Genomic DNA, 15,559 nt, shown 5'->3' with positions numbered 1-15,559 from the left:
TGTTTGGGCACATACCTCACCTTTTCTAAATTGAACCACACTAATCACGGACAGAAGAATTTGAGGCTTCAATCTGCCGGTAGCCACATCTACTGGGGAATTTAAAAAGAAAGTTGTTCATGGCATGTGGACGTCACAGGCTGTGCCAACATTTATTGTCCATCCCTGATTGCCCCTGAGGGAACAGTTAAGAGTCAACCACATTGCTGTGGGTCTGGAGTCACATGTAGGCCATTATGTGGAGATGCCCACGTTGGACTGGGGTGGGCACAGTAAGAAGTCTTACAACACCAGGTTAAAGTCCAACAGGTTTGTTTCAAACACGAGCTTTCGGAGCACTGCTCCTTCCTCATGTAGGCCAGACCAGGTAAGGACGGCAGATTTCCTTCCCTAAAGGATATTAGTGAACCAGGTGGGTTTTTACAACAATCGACAATGGTTTCATGATCGTCATTAGACTTTTTTTAAAATTTAGAGTACCCAATTCATTTTTTCCAATTAAGGGGAAATTTAGTGTGTTCAATCCACCTACACTGCACATCTTTGGGTTGTGGGGGCGAAACCCACACAAACACGGGGAGAATGTGCCAACTCCACACGGACAGTGACCCAGAGCCGGGATCGAACCTGGGACCTCAGCTCTGTGAGACTGCAGTGCTAACCACTAGGCCACCGTGCTGCCCGCCATTAGACTTTTAATCCAGATTGTTATTCAGTTCAAATTTCACCAACTGGCATGGCGGGATTTGAACCCGTGTACCCAGAGCATTACCTTGGGGCTCTGGGTTGCTAATCCTGTGACAATACGATTATGCCACCACCGGCCCTGCAATAACTTCAGCTTAGTGCCTGTTGCCACAATCTGTTTCATAATTGGAAATTGCCAACTTCATCTTGCCGCTTAATCACAGCAATGCGAACATTGCCGGTTATCAGCTCTGAGTCCGCAAGAAACTTTGAGGATTTTTGTTATGATGTGAGAATTGAAAATATTGCAGATATTACCTGCTGGTACCAAAGTTCCAACCTCCAATAGCTAAAAGTGTTTTCAAATTATTATTTCTGTGAAGATAAAGAACGGAAATAATGATTGTCAATATTGCAGAGAGGCGCCTGCTGCACAAACATTTGTTCTCTCCACACAATTATACCAGTTCTCATGGTCACAGCAATTTTAAATCAACGCGGCATGAGCAAAGGCTAAATTGTAAAATATGCCAAAGGTTTGGAAGTGATGCAATTCCAAGAGAATGATGTGGCTGACCTGTTTTTTAGATCATTGAATCTTTTGTACATCGGTTCATCATTCCATTCATAGGTGGTGACTTCATTGTTGGCCAAGCTGCCAAAGGCATAAATCAGGTGGGTGCACAGGCAGGGGTCCACATTTTCTGGGAAGAATTTACCGCCTTCTGGTCGGTACTGAGCCCAGTTCGTGTAGTAACAAACCAGTTTGTAGGTGGAGGACACTGTGTGAAGAAATTGTTGCATATCCATCAGCACAGCTGAAAATAGGTTTATCACAAAAAAACACAATGGAAATTCACCATCCAGAAGAAACCCCTGAAAATGACTCATAGTAAAGATACGGGGCCAATTCCTTATGATGTGGGGGGGAAAATAGTCAATTGTTCGGTAAATTGAAAAGTATATTCAAAAGATTTCAAAATATCACCATCAGTGTCCAAAACAAAAATGTTCAGACCCTCCGTGAAAACCTGAGTGTAACAGTGCAAAGTCTCAATGGCGGTTGTGCTGGTATGAATATTAGCACTGCCATTGGTGCAGAGCACTGGTTTCCCATTGGCTCTGGCTGGTCATGTGCCTCTCATCCGATTGGTTGGGACTCGTCATGTGACTGCTCTCCAATTGGTCGAGAGGCAAGTAGGCCCCACCTCCGAGGCGGGGTATAAGTACCCAGAGTTCCCAGCGGTCGGCCATTCTCTGTAGCCGACCACCGGGCTAACAACTAGCTGATTAAAGCCACAGTTCGGATCCTAAATGTGTCTTGAGTCGAATTGATGGTACATCAGCGGTTACTTCATCAGACGAGCATCTGCATGGGGAGCGGGAGGAGGTACCACGGGACATGGCCAGTATTGTGCATGGAATTGGAATGTAGCACATTGCTTTTGTAAATACATGCAAATTATCTCGAAAACGCTAACTGCCCTGATCGAAATGTAGGGTTACAGTTCCGCAATCTTTTGCATTGAACGTGGGTGGCACGGGAGCACAGTGGTTAGCACTGCTGATTCACAGTGCCAGGGACCCGGGTACGATTATTGGCTTGGTGAGTGCCTGCACGTTCTCCCCGTGTCTGCGTGGGTTCCCTCCGGGTGCTCCGGTTTCCTCCCACAAGTCCCGAAAGACGTGGTCGTTAGGTGAATTGGACATTCTGAATTCTCCCTCTGTGTACCCGAACAGGCGCCGGAATGTGGCGACTGGCGGCTTTTCACAGTAACTTCATTGCAGTGTTAATGTCAGCCTACTTGTGACAATAAAGATTATTATTATTAACTTCAGCTGAGTTCCGTGGAGAAAAGCAGCTGAAGACTCCAGCCATCAGGAAATAACCTCCACCCAAGACTCTCAGTGAGTTCTGGGCTCGGCTGTTTCAATGCGGCTGCTTAGGAAAGCTAAGAGGGTGATTTTAACTTTCGCCGATAGTACAAATCGAGCGCTAGCGATTCAGCTGCTGTATCTCTTGCCCAATTTTCATTAACTTCAGTGTTTAAACCAAATCCAAATTCTCAAAATACCACGGTGAGGTTTGAACCCAGATTTGAGTGGGTTAACACTCCAGTAAATTACCCATTGCATTACCATTCTCTGGATGGATGAAATGTATCTTTATAGAAACTTGAACTATGAATGTACAATGACTTACCCAGTAATAGATGCTGTAAGAAGACCAAGCTCACTGAAATACAAATAAATACACATTATTATTTCATATCACCTTGATAAAAATTGTATTAAATACCTCTAGAATGTTAGAGTTAAAACAATATACTAATTTAAGTTTATAATTTAATTTGATTATTGATGAAGAAGTGCATTCTAATCTCTAAATCAATTGCTATATTACATAATCTAGTTTCTAAGTTTTGATATTAATTTCACTTTCAGATAATTCAGCTCCAAGGTGGGAACACATTACGCGGGTTAACAGTTTGTGAAAATCTAGTCAGTCTGGATGTAAAAGGATAATTTCCTGAGTGGGTGTTGGCATTGCGGAAACCCAGCCAGTGCCAGCACATACTGGGCAATCACAGGGATGGTGCCCGCACAGACAGCCACATTCTGGGTCAGATGTTAAACTGTTCCATTGTCTGCCTGTTACTGTGGATGTAAACAATCCCATGGCACTGTGTAAACAACAGCCACATGGACAGGCAGAAGGTGAGAAACCAGTGACCTTCTGGTGAAAACAATCGTCTGGTGATGTGGCCGTATTTACCGCTTCAGATCGTCTGAAATGAAAATAATCCAACACAAAATAGCCAATACTGACCAGTCAAGAGAAGCCCCTTCCCCATCCTGGAGCTGGGAATCTGCTCAGTCACTGGATTTCCGTCTGGTGCTCCCTCGGATAAAGAATGCACAACACTTAAAAAATTGATCTGTAGAATAAATTATCGAAAAGTAATTTGTAGGGAAATATTATCTTAAATCAATTAAATCTATTTAATTCAGATGGGATAGCAAAGGAGGGGTGGGAAGGGCTGCAGAATGGGTGAAATGGGGGGGGGGGCGGATTCCCCGATTTTGCGGCTATGCCGGAGGAAGCATCTCAGTTTACAACCGAGATGTCGGCGCTGCTCCGGCACCGATGCTGCACCTAGTGGGGGGGGGGGGGGGGGGGGGGGGGGGGGGGGGGGGGGGGGGCTAGCAGCCACACTACGTAAAGCCCCCGGCTTTAATGCAGATACGGACGGAGAATGGCTGGGTCCGTGGCCACACAAACTCACAGTGGCGGCCGTGTCGTACAACATGGCGCCGGCCATGTGCAGACCCGGACTGCCAGATAGTGGCCCCCTGTAACCTCCCTCGCCACCCCCAGACCGCCCCCACCTGTTCCCCACAGCCCCCGGCGGAGCCCACCTCCCAGCGGAACGGCTCCCCCCCTGACTGTGGTGGCGCTGGTCACAGTCCGCAGCCCCACGTGAGATCCCAGAAAGCTGAGCACACGTGCCCCACGCCGTCGGGAAGTCGGCCCATCGGGGTGGAGCATCATGGGAGGGCCTCAGTTGACGTCCTGAGGCCGTCCCAATGGTGTGCGGCGCACTCGCAGAATAAGACATTTTTGAGGGGGCAAAGCATCCGAAAAACAACGCCACCCTCGACTCCAGCATAAAAACGGATTCTCCGGCCAAACGCCAAATGCGATTTCGGCACCAACAATCGGACAATCCTGCCTGGGATGTAGGCACAGAGGGGTGTGGCTGGTATGGGAGGGGGGGGGGGGGGGGGGGGGGGTGGAGTTTGGGTGTGAGGGAGGAGGAAGGGTGGCAAAGGGGACGGCAGGGAGGGAGGAAGTTGGGAAGATAGCATGGGAGGAATATAGCATGGGGTAGAGGTGGACAGCAGGAAATGTGTGGGGATGGAGAGATGTGAAGGAGAGAGTTGGCATGGAAGGCAGGGGATGGTATCGGAGGACGGGCTACGATGGCTTATGAGGTGTAGAACGGCAAACGGGTTGGGAAGGAATGGGAGATATGGTAGCATAGGATGAAGGGGTGGATACGGGTGGGAATGGGATGCTTTGAGAGGGAGGAAAGGTATGTGGTAGTTATGGTATGATAGTGAAGGATGGAATGGCAAGGGATGGGGATTTAAATAAGTATTTTTCACAATAACGACATTAATTTCACCCACATGTCCATAAGAGGCCATTCAGGAGTCTGGTAACAGCGGGGTAGAAGCTGTTTCTAAATCTGTTAGTTCTCAGACTTTTGTATCTCCTGCCCGATGGAAGAGGTTGTAAGAGATAATAACCCGGGTGGGAGGGGTCTTTGATTATGCTGCCTGCTTTCCCCAGGTAGTAGGAGGTGCAGAAGAGTCAATGGAGGAGAGGTGGGTTCACTTGATGTACTGGGCGGTGTTCATGACTCTCTGTAGTTTCTCATGGTCTTGGACCGAGCAGTTGCCATACCAGACTGTGATGCAGCCAGATAGGTTGCTTTCTATGGTGCATCTGTAAAAGTTGGTAATAGTTAATGTGGACATGCCAAATTTCCTTAGTTTCCTGAGGAAGTATAGATGCTGTTGTGCTTTCTTGGTGGTAGCGCGACGTGGGTGAACCAGGACAGATTGCTAGAGATGTGCACCCCTAGAAATTTGAAGCTGCTAACCATCTCCACCTTGGCCCCATTGATGCAGACGTGTACATTACTTTGCATCCTGAAGTCAATGACCAGCTCTTTAGTTTTGCTGACATTGAGGGAGAGATTGTTGTTGTTACACTACTCCACGAGGTTCTCTATCTCCCTCCTGTACTCTGACATATTGTTGTTTGAGATCCGACCCACTACGGTCATGTCATCAACAAACTTGTAGATGGATTTGGAGCCAAATTTTGCCACGCAGTCGTGTGTGTACAGAGTATAGTCAGAAGCTAAGTACGCAGCTTTGCAGAGCCCTGGTATTGAGGACTATTGTGGAGGAGTGGGTTGTTGATTCTTACTGATTGTGGTCTGTGGGTCAGGAAGTCGAGGATCCAGTTGCAGATTGAGGAGCCTAGGTTTTGGAGCTTTGATTGAGTTTAGTTGGGATTATGGTGTTGAAGGCGGAGCCAGAGTCAATGAACAGGAGTCTGACGTAGGTGTCCTTGTTGTCGAGATGCTCCAGGTATGAGTGCAGGGCCAGGGAGATGGTGTCTGCTCTGGACCGATTGTGGCACCATGCGAATTGCAATGGATTCTGTGAGTATGGAATTGATGTGTCTCATGACCAACCTCTCGAAGGACTTCATTACGATCGATGTCAAGGCCACCGGACGGTAGTTGTTGAGGCACGTTGCCAGTTTCTTCTTTGGCACCGGTATAATGACGGTCTTCTTGAAGCAGGTGGGGACCTCGGAGTGGAGTAGGGAGAGGTTGAAGATGTCCGTGAATACATCTGCTAGTTGGTCCGCGTAGGATCTGAGTGCACGACCAGGGACACTGTCCAGACTCGTTCACTTTCAAGAAGTCTGATCTGACTTCAGAAGCTGTGACGGTGGGTATGGTTGTTCGAGGCTGCTGTGGCAGTAAACAGCGGATTGATGGTTTCCTGCTTGAACCGAGCGTAGAATGCATTGGTTTCATAGGGGAGGGGTGGACTGATGCCGGAGATACTGCTCGGCTTCGCATTGTGCCCGTTATGTTGTTTAAGCCTGGGAGGTGGGCATCGCCGCTGTACCAGCATTTATTGGCCATCCCTTGAGGAGGCAGTTCAAAGTCAACCACATTGCCGTGGGTCTGGGGTCACATGTAGGTCAGACCAGGTAAGGATGGCAGATTTCCTTTCCTAAAGGACATTAGTGAACTAGATGGGTTTTAATGACAATCAGAATGGTTTGATGGTCATCATTAGACTATTAAATCCAGATTTTTATTGAACTCAGATTTTTATTGAACTCAACCTGGGTCCCCAGAGCATGACCCTGGTCTCCGGATTACTCGTCCAGTGACAATAACACTCCCCTACCACCTCCCCTTTGATCCCTTTATTAATCAATAGCCTATCTACGAGGCAAAGAAAAGCTGTGAACAAGCTTACTACCGGTATGAAGAAGGGGAAGAGGTGTTTTCTCACTGAGTTACTGTAGCTTTCAGGTACTGACTGCTCCTGTACTGCAATTCTGCTACTGGAAGCTGCCAGAGGGGGAGAGAGAGGTGGAAGGCCTTCCTGTTACTGAAATGCCTGGGGCTGTGTTTCTGCTTAGCAGCTGCCCTTCTGCTTCTATGATCTGGAGTGAGGCAAGGGGAAGATTGTGGTTGGCTTACAACCGGGCTGAAGATGGAGGAGGGATTGCTCTTGTAGCTTGCTGATATCTGTGTTGGATTATTTGTTTGTTGACTTTTGACTGTTTATTGACAGATTATGGAACTGTGTCACTTGTTAATGCCCCCCTCCTCCCCTGTGTTCCTGTGGCCAGGTCCGAGAGCTGGGTGGTATGGGAAGACCAGATGCTGGTACTGTAGGAGTGGAGGGGCGGTGGCCTGGTTCGACTGTACATCTCAAAGGTTGTGGCAGGATGTTTTCATGGACTACTGGTGACATTTTGTGTTAGTGGTCGGTTTGGGAGCCGTGCAGGTTGCTGCTGTTTTTTGTTTTCCTTTTGTACTGTTATCGGCTTATATTTAACTGGTGGGGAATTGTAAGCTTGATGCCGTGCTATTGCTGTTTATTGTTTCTTGCCTAGCGGCTGTGTGCTTGCCAGTTGCAGCCCATTTTGTTTCTGTGGCTTGGGGTTTGGCGAGCTTACCCATGCTGGTGAAGGGGATGGATTTCTCTCTCTCTCTAGCCTTACTCTGTGCCACTATCGGGCACCTTTCTCCACTGACGTAAGGCTGCTGCTGGGGTGCAGTGGGGGTGGGGTGCACTGATTCGAGTGTTGGTGCCTTTGGTTTCTTATTGATCGTTTATTGGTTTTGTTTCTGGTGTAAGTTGGTATTTTCATTGTACTGTCGCCTGTTTTGTTGTCCCGTGTTACCTCTGGATGATGCCTTGATGCCTTGACTTTTGCACAATGACATTGTTCTTGGACCGAACTGTGCCCCCCCCCCCCCCCCCCCCCCGCTTTGGGAGAGGCGGGACATTCTCTTCCGCCATGCCCCGTATCGGAGTGTCCTTTTCCAGTGGACTGTGCTTCTCGCTTTCACACACGTGCACTCTGACAGGCATGCACATGCAAACACTTGCTCATATACTCTTTCACACACGCGCACTCTCACTGATGTGCACACACTGCTTTCTACATGAATACTTTCCTATGTTCATGTTGGGCACCTTTTCACTGATGTGGGGCTGCTGCCGGGGCGGTTGCAGGGTGGGGGTGGGGCGGTGGAGGGGTGGGGGGGGGGCGGTGGGGGGGGGGGGGTGGGGTGCTGTGGAGGGGTGGGAGGGCGGTGGGGGGGATGGGTGGGGCGGTGGGGAAGTGGGGGGGGCTGTGGAGGGGTGGGGGTGGGGCAGTGGAGGAGTGGGGGTGAGGCGGTTGCGGGGTGGGGGTGGGGCGGTGGAGGGGTGGGGGGTGGTGGGGGGGGTGGGGAGGTGGTGGGGGGTGGGTGTGGCGCTGGGGGGGTGGGGGGGCGTTGGGGGGGTGGGGGGGCTGTGGAGGGGCGGTGGGGGGGGTGGGGGGGGCGGTGGGGGGGTGGCTGTGGAGGGGTGGGGGTGGGGTGGTGGAGGGGTGGGGGCCGGTGGGGGGGCTGTGGAGGGGTGGGGGTGGGGTGGGGGGGCTGTGGAGGGGTGGGGGTGGGGTGGTGGAGGGGTGGGGGGGTGTTGGGGGGGTGGGGGCCGGTGGGGGGGCTGTGGAGGGGTGGGGGTGGGGGGGCGTTGGGGGGGTGGGGGGGGGGCTGTGGAGGGGTGGGGGTGGGGTGGGGGGTGGGGGGGCTGTGGAGGGGTGGGGGGGTGGCTGTGGAGGGGTGGGGGTGCGGTGGTGGAGGGGTGGGGGGGCGGTGGGGGGGTGGGGGGGGGCTGAGGGGTGGGGGTGGGGTGTGGGGTGGGAGGGGCTGTGGAGGGGTGGGGGGGTGGCTGTGGAGGGGTGGGGGTGGGGTGGTGGAGGGGTGGGGGGGCGGTGGGGGGGGCTGAGGAGGGGTGGGGAGGTGGTGGGGGTGGGTGTGGCGCTGGGGGGGTGGGGGGGGCGGTGGGGGGGGGGGGGGGGTGGGGGGGGCCGTGGAGGGGTGGCACTTGCTTGGATGCAGGTTTTGTTTCCTGTTGATAGTTTATTGGGGTTTTCCCATGGTGTATAGAGGGTAATTACAATGTGTTGCTATTTGCTCGGCATTGTCTTTTGTATCATGGAACTGTTATTAAACGAGAATACCCCCAAGTGGATTCCCGTGGGTACATGTGCCATGTCACAGGCGGGTGTCACTGCCTCCCAATCAGACTGTGGGGCCTGGACACTGGAGGCTGCACAACCAGACGGGCAATAGCCAACAATGCCGTGCCCGAGAGCTGGGCCGCAGCACTGAGGATGACGGACAGCATGAGGCTCCACCTCAACAATGGCATGGTACGGCACCTGGGTCATGTCCTTGTGGACTTGTCACCACATGGAAGTGGAGGATACCCGCCCTGGGATGTTGCCCCAGTGACAGTGAAGGAACAGTGGTATATTTCCCAGTCAGGGTGGTGAGTGACTTGGACGGGAACCTCCAGGTGGTGGGGTTCCCAGGTATCTGCTGGTCTTGTCCTTCTCGATGGTAGCGGTTTGGAAGGTGCTGTCTATGGAACCTTGGTGAGTTACTGCAGTGCTCCTTGTAGATGGTACACACGGCTGCTACTATTCACCGGTGGTGGAGGGTTTGAATGTTTGTGGACAGAGGAGCAATCAAGCGGGCTGTTTTATCTTGGATAATGTCGAGCTTCTTGAGCTTCTTTTGGAGCTACACTCATCCAGGCAAGTGGAGAGTATTCCATCACACCCCTGACTTGTGCCCTGTAGGTGGTTGACCGGCTTTGGGGGGGGTCAGAAGGTGAGTTACTCGCCACAGGATTCCCAGCCTTTGACCTGCTCTGGTAGCCACAGTATTAATGTGGCTAGTCCAGTTCAGTTTCTGATCAATAACCCCCAGGATGTTGATCGTGCGGGATTCAGCGATGGTAATGTCATTGAATGTCAAGGGGCGGTGGTCAGATTCTCTCTCGTAGGAGATGGTCATTGTCTGACACTTGTGTGGTGCGAATGTAACTTGCCACTTGTCAGCCCAAGCCAGGATATTGTCCAGGTCTTGCTGCATTTGGACATGGACTGCTTCAGTATCTGAGGAGTCGCGAATGGTGCTGAACATTGTGCAGTCATTAGTGAACATCCCGCTAGTGGGGGCCGGGTCTTTCCATCTGCCCTTGGAGCTGGAGGGCGCACACAGAGTACTGGCCAGGAGGCCTAAGGACAATGAACCCCCGCGTGCGGTGCAGGGGGGCGGAGACGGTGACGGGGGAGGCGGGGCCTTAACAGGTTCTTCCCCGCGCTGGAGCGGTGCCTGGAGGAGGGATAGATTGGGGGATGATCCCACTTTGGGAGGGGTCGGGTTATTGACGGGAGTTTCCGGGGTCAGCAGAAGGTAACTGATCCACGGAAGTACAATGGAGGACGGTTCGCGGCTGGGAGGGTTCCTAGCCTGGGGGGGAATACCGGGTTGCTGCTGGTAGGGTCAGGAAGGAGCTGGTGGGGGCTGGGGGAAGAGGAGAGGTGTTGTCGCTGTGGGGACTGGGTCGGGCAGGGGGTGCTGGCCTGGGGCGGGCAGTCGACGGGCTATGGATAGTCAATGGGGGAGGGGGGCGGGACGCCCTCTGATCCGGTTGGTCACCTGGAATGCGAGAGGGTTGAATGGGTCGGTGAAGCGGTCGAGGGTACTGGCTCACCTGAAGGGGCTAAAGGCAGATGTGCCAATGCTTCAGGAGACCCACCTGAAGGTGGCGGACCAGGTCCGCCTGAGGAAGGGATGGGTGGGGCAGGTTTTCCACTCTGGGTTGGATGTGAGGAACCGGGGAGTGGCGATTCTGGTGGGGAAAAATGTGTTGTTTGAGGCATCGGAGGTGGTGGCGGATAAGGGGGGCAGGTATGTTATGGTTAGGGGCAGGCTACAAGGAGAGAAGGTGGTATTGGCTAGTGTGTATGCCCCAAATTGGGACGATGAGGGCTTTATGAGGCATATGTTGGGACGGATCCCGGATCTGGAGGCGGGAGGTCTGATCATAGGGGGGACTTTAATACGGTGTTGGATCCTTCACTAGATCGGTCCAGCTCTAGGACGGGTAGGAGGCCGGCGGCGGCCAAGGTACTGAGAGGGTTTATGGATCAGATGGGTGGGGTGGATCCATGGAGGTTTGTGAGACCGAGGGCACGCGAGTACTCTTTCTTCTCCCATGTACATGGGGTCTACTCTCGGATAGATTTCTTCGTAGTGAGTAGAGGACTGATTCCGAGGGTGGAGGAGGCCGAGTATTCGGCCATTGCAATCTCCGACCACGCTCCGCATTGGATGGAGTTGGAGATGGGGGAGGTGCGGGACCAACGTCCGTTGTGGCGGTTGGATGTGGGGTTGTTGGCGGAGGAGGAGGTGTGTAGGAGGGTCCGGGCAAGTATTGAGGGGTACCTCAAGGTGAATGATACGGGGCAGGTTCAGGTGGGGATGGTCTGGGAAGCCCTGAAGGCAGTGATTCGTGGGGAGCTGATATCCATCCGGGCACACAGAGAGAGGAGCGAGAGGAGTGAGAGGGATAGACTGGTGGGGAAGATGCTGGAGGTGGACAGGAGGTATGCAGAGGCACCAGAGGAGGGACTGTTGGGGGAGAGGCGCAGCCTGCAGGCTGAATTTGATTTGCTGACCACTAGAAAGGCAGAGGCACAGTGGAGGAAGGCACAAGGGGCAGTGTACGAACATGGTGAAAAGGCGAGTAGGATGCTGGCTCATCAGCTCCGCAAGCGTGATGCGGCTAAGGAAATTGCTGGAGTGAGAGACAAGAGTGGGAATGTGGTGCGGAAGGGGGTAGAGGTGAATGAGGTCTTCAAGGACTTTTACGGGGAACTGTACCGGTCGGAGCCAACGGGGGAGAGGAGGGGAATGGAGAGGTTCCTTGACGGGCTTTCTTTCCCGAAGGTGCAGGAGGAGAAGGTGGAGGGGTTGGGTGCGCCGATTGAGCTGGAGGAGCTAGTTAAGGGGATCGGGCAGATGCAGTCAGGGAAGGCGCCGGGGCCGGATGGGTTCCCGGTGGAATTTTATAAAAAGTTTGTGGACCTAGTGGGCCCCTTGCTGGTGCGGACACTCAATGAAGCGTGGGAGGGGGGGACTTTGCCCCCGACGATGTCGCGGGTGCTGATCTCGTTAATTTTAAAGAAGGACAAGGACCCCCAGCAGTGTGGTTCATACAGGCCCATATCTCTCCTCAACGTGGATGCTAAGGTCCTGGCAAAATTCCTGGCCACCAGGATAGAGGACTGTGTGCCAGGGGTTGTGCGCGAGGACCAGACAGGTTTCGTGAAGGGAAAGCAGCTGAACACGAATGTGCGGAGATTGTTGAATGTTATCATGATGCCGGCGATTGAGGGGGAGGCAGAGATAGTGGTGGCGCTGGATGCGGAGAAGGCCTTCGATAGAGTGGAGTGGGGGTACCTATGGGAGGTGTTGGGGAGGTTTGGATTTGGTGAAGGGTTCATTAGATGGGTAAGGCTGCTATATGAGGTCCCAATGGCGTGCGTGGCCACGAATAGGAGGAGGTCGGAGTACTTCCAGCTTTACCGAGGGACCAGGCAGGGTTGCCCCCTGTCCCCCTTGTTGTTTGCACTGGCAATTGAGCCGCTGGCGATGGCATTGAGGGATTCAGAGAGGTGGAGAGGCTTGGTGCGAGGTGGAGAGGAACATAGGGTGTCGTTGTATGCCGATGACCTGTTACTGTATGTGGCGGACCCGGTGGGAGGGATGCTGGGAGTGATGGAGTTGCTAGCTGAGTTTGGGACCTTTTCAGGTTATAAATTAAATTTAGGCAAGAGCGAGGTGTTTGTGGTGCACCCTGGAGACCAGGAGGAAGGAATTGGTAGGCTCCCGCTTTGGCGGGCAGGGGAGAGCTTTAGGTACCTGGGGGTGCAGGTGGCCAGGGACTGGGGTCTCTTCACAAGCATAACTTCACCAGACTTGTAGATCAGATGGAGGAGGAGTTCAAGAGGTGGGACATGCTGCCATTATCGTTGGCGGGGAGGGTACAATCCGTCAAAATGACGGTGCTTACGAGGTTCTTGTTCCTCTTTCAGTGCCTGCCCATCTTTATCCCCAGGGCCTTCTTTAGGAGAGTGACTAGCAGTATTTTGAGCTTTGTGTGGGCACATGGGACTCCGAGAGTGAAGAGGGTGTTCCTGGAGTGAGGGAGGGATAGAGGCGGGCTGGCGCTGCCCAACCTTCTGGGGTACTATTGGGCAGCCAATGTGTCAATGGTGCGTAAATGGGTGATGGAGGGGGGAGGGGCGGCGTGGAAAAGAATGGAGATGGCGTCATGTAGAGGTACGAGCCTGGGTGCCATGGTAACGGCACCGTTGCCGCTCTCCCCTAAGAGGTTTACCACGGGCCCGGTGGTGGCGGCGACCCTAAGAATCTGGGGACAGTGGAGACGGCATAGGGGGGAAACAGGGGGCTCGATGGAGGCTCCACTGGATGGCAATCATCGGTTCATCCCGGGGAACAGGGATGGGGGTTTTAGGGGGTGGCAAAGGGTGGGCATCAGTAAATTGAGGGACCTGTTTATTGGCGGGAGGTTTGCTGGCCTGGGGGAACTGGAAGATAAATTTGGCCTTCCCCAGGGGAACATGTTCAGATACTTGCAGGTAAAGGCGTTTGCTAGGCGACAGGTAGAGGGATTCCCTTTGCTGCCCTTGCGGGGGACGATGGACAGAGTGCTTTCGGGGGTGTGGGTCGGAGAGGGGAAGGTGTCTGACATCTATAAGGTAATGCAGGAGGTGGAGGATGCGTCAGTGGAGGAGCTGAAGGCTAAATGGGAGGAGGAACTCGGGGAGCAGATAGAGGACGGGACTTGGGTGGATGCCTTGGAGAGAGTCAACTCTTCCTCCTCATGTGCGAGGCTTAGTCTCATCCAATTTAAGGTGCTGCACCGGGCCCACATGTCCGGGACTAGGATGAGTAGGTTCTTTGGGGGTGAGGACTGGTGCACCAGATGTTCGGGGAGTCCAGCGAACCATGCCCATATGTTCTGGGCATGCCCAGCACTGGAAGAATTCTGGAAGGGGGTGGCGGGGACGGTGTCGAGGGTGGTTGGATCCAGGGTCAAACCAGGGTGGGGACTCGCGATTTTTGGAGTTGCGGTAGAGCCGGGAGTGCAGGAGGCGAAAGAGGCCGGTGTCCTGGCCTTTGCGTCCCTAGTAGCCCAACGAAGGATTCTGCTACAGTGGAAGGATGCAAGGCCCCCAAGCGTGGAGACCTGGATCAGTGACATGGCGGGATTTATAAAATTGGAAAGGGTCAAATGTGCCCTGAGAGGATCAATACAAGGGTTCTATAAACGATGGCAGCCTTTTCTGGACTTCCTGGCTCAGAGATAGGTATCTTGGTCAATAGCAGCAGCAACCCGGGGGAGGGGGGGGGGGGGTGTTCCTTATTGTAGTGTATTCTGTAACTTTATATTGTGTTAATTTGCGTTGTTGTTAAAATGCTGTGTTGTTCATGGAGGTGGGGCGAATGTTTATGATTGTTAATATTATTGTTATTTTTGGTATTTTACTATGGTGCGTTATTGTTGTATAAATTCAAAATTTTTCAATAAAAATTATTTTAAAAAAAAAATCAGTGAACATCCCCACTCCTGACCTTATGATGGAAGGGAGGTCATTGATGAAGCAGCTGAGGATGTTTGGACCAAGAACAGTACCCTGAGGAACTCCTGCAGCAGAAAACGGTTTCGGTGAGATGGAGAATCTCGCTCATGACCTTTGACAGCGAGGAAACCAGGATTTTCAGGGACAGTGACTGTGAGGATACATTTCCTTCCCAATAAGCAATTGTGATGTTGAGCAGCTGCCTTACTTACAGGGAATAGGTACTCTGAACTCAAAGAAATGACTTGATATATGTATTATATTATTATCTATGTTTGTTGTTTAGGATAGTTTAATTTATAATAAAACCCTTTCGCCCAAAAAGGAGAAATAGTCTCTCCCTGGTGGATATCCTGCTGTTCCCATGGGAGGTAGAACACCTTTTGGTTGATTCGGCCAGTTCTCATCTTTTTTGTCACCAATGTGCCCCAGGGAATTACGGAATCTGGGTTGGGTCCTGATCCCTTGTTATCCTGTGAGTTTGTTCTGGAACTCTAGCTTTACCTTTCTTTTTGTTTCCCTTTCTTGGGAGACTCTGAAGTTTTGATTATAATCCGACCATGTTTTTGTAGGTCCTCTCTGCATAATTGTATGAAATTATATGTAACTCTCCTTAAAACTGGGTCTTTTATGTATTTTCTTTGCCTTTGTAAGGGTGGGTATGGACAACCCGTGCTTGGCTCCTACATGGGTGTTGATGGGTTTGGTGTCTGAGGAGAAGAGGCTGCGCTGGGCCGTTGATGCCTTTGGTGCTTCTAGAGTGGAGGGAGATGTACATTGGTGCAGACCCAGACATGGCGTGGAAGGTTTATACTTGTGAACTGAAGCTGTGTGGGAGGGTGTGCACCATTAGACCATGTTTGTTATTGCCTCACCCTGTTTCTCCCTCAGTCTCTGGTGGGGCTGTATCCGTTCCAAGTTATGTCTAATGATTGTATCAAACCAATTGTGAGGTTGTTCTCTTGTTTCCATCTGGACTCATGTATGTGGAGTCTTTTCTAAATTCCTGTTTGTGGCGATATATTA

At 52.3% G+C, this 15,559-nt stretch overlaps 1 protein-coding gene across 1 annotated transcript in view; it reads right to left on the bottom strand.

The window, feature by feature from the left end:
• The window catches only part of LOC119978666 (acidic mammalian chitinase-like), a 53,390-nt gene that overhangs the window by 27,180 nt on the left and 10,651 nt on the right, over positions 1 to 15,559 (bottom strand). Inside the window, exons 2-5 of the mRNA XM_038820455.1 lie at positions 3,518 to 3,626; positions 2,891 to 2,923; positions 1,265 to 1,469; positions 1,006 to 1,062 (exon numbers count right to left, since the gene is read on the bottom strand). Of these exons, the coding sequence (XP_038676383.1) occupies positions 1,006 to 1,062; positions 1,265 to 1,469; positions 2,891 to 2,923; positions 3,518 to 3,542 (320 nt within the window). The 5' untranslated portion in view covers positions 3,543 to 3,626. The remainder of the gene's footprint in view (positions 1 to 1,005; positions 1,063 to 1,264; positions 1,470 to 2,890; positions 2,924 to 3,517; positions 3,627 to 15,559) is intronic.

The sequence above is a fragment of the Scyliorhinus canicula genome, chromosome 15 (genome assembly GCF_902713615.1).
Source record: "Scyliorhinus canicula chromosome 15, sScyCan1.1, whole genome shotgun sequence".
NCBI classification, from domain to species: domain Eukaryota; kingdom Metazoa; phylum Chordata; class Chondrichthyes; order Carcharhiniformes; family Scyliorhinidae; genus Scyliorhinus; species Scyliorhinus canicula.
This window is presented reverse-complemented; position numbering and strand designations above follow the sequence as displayed.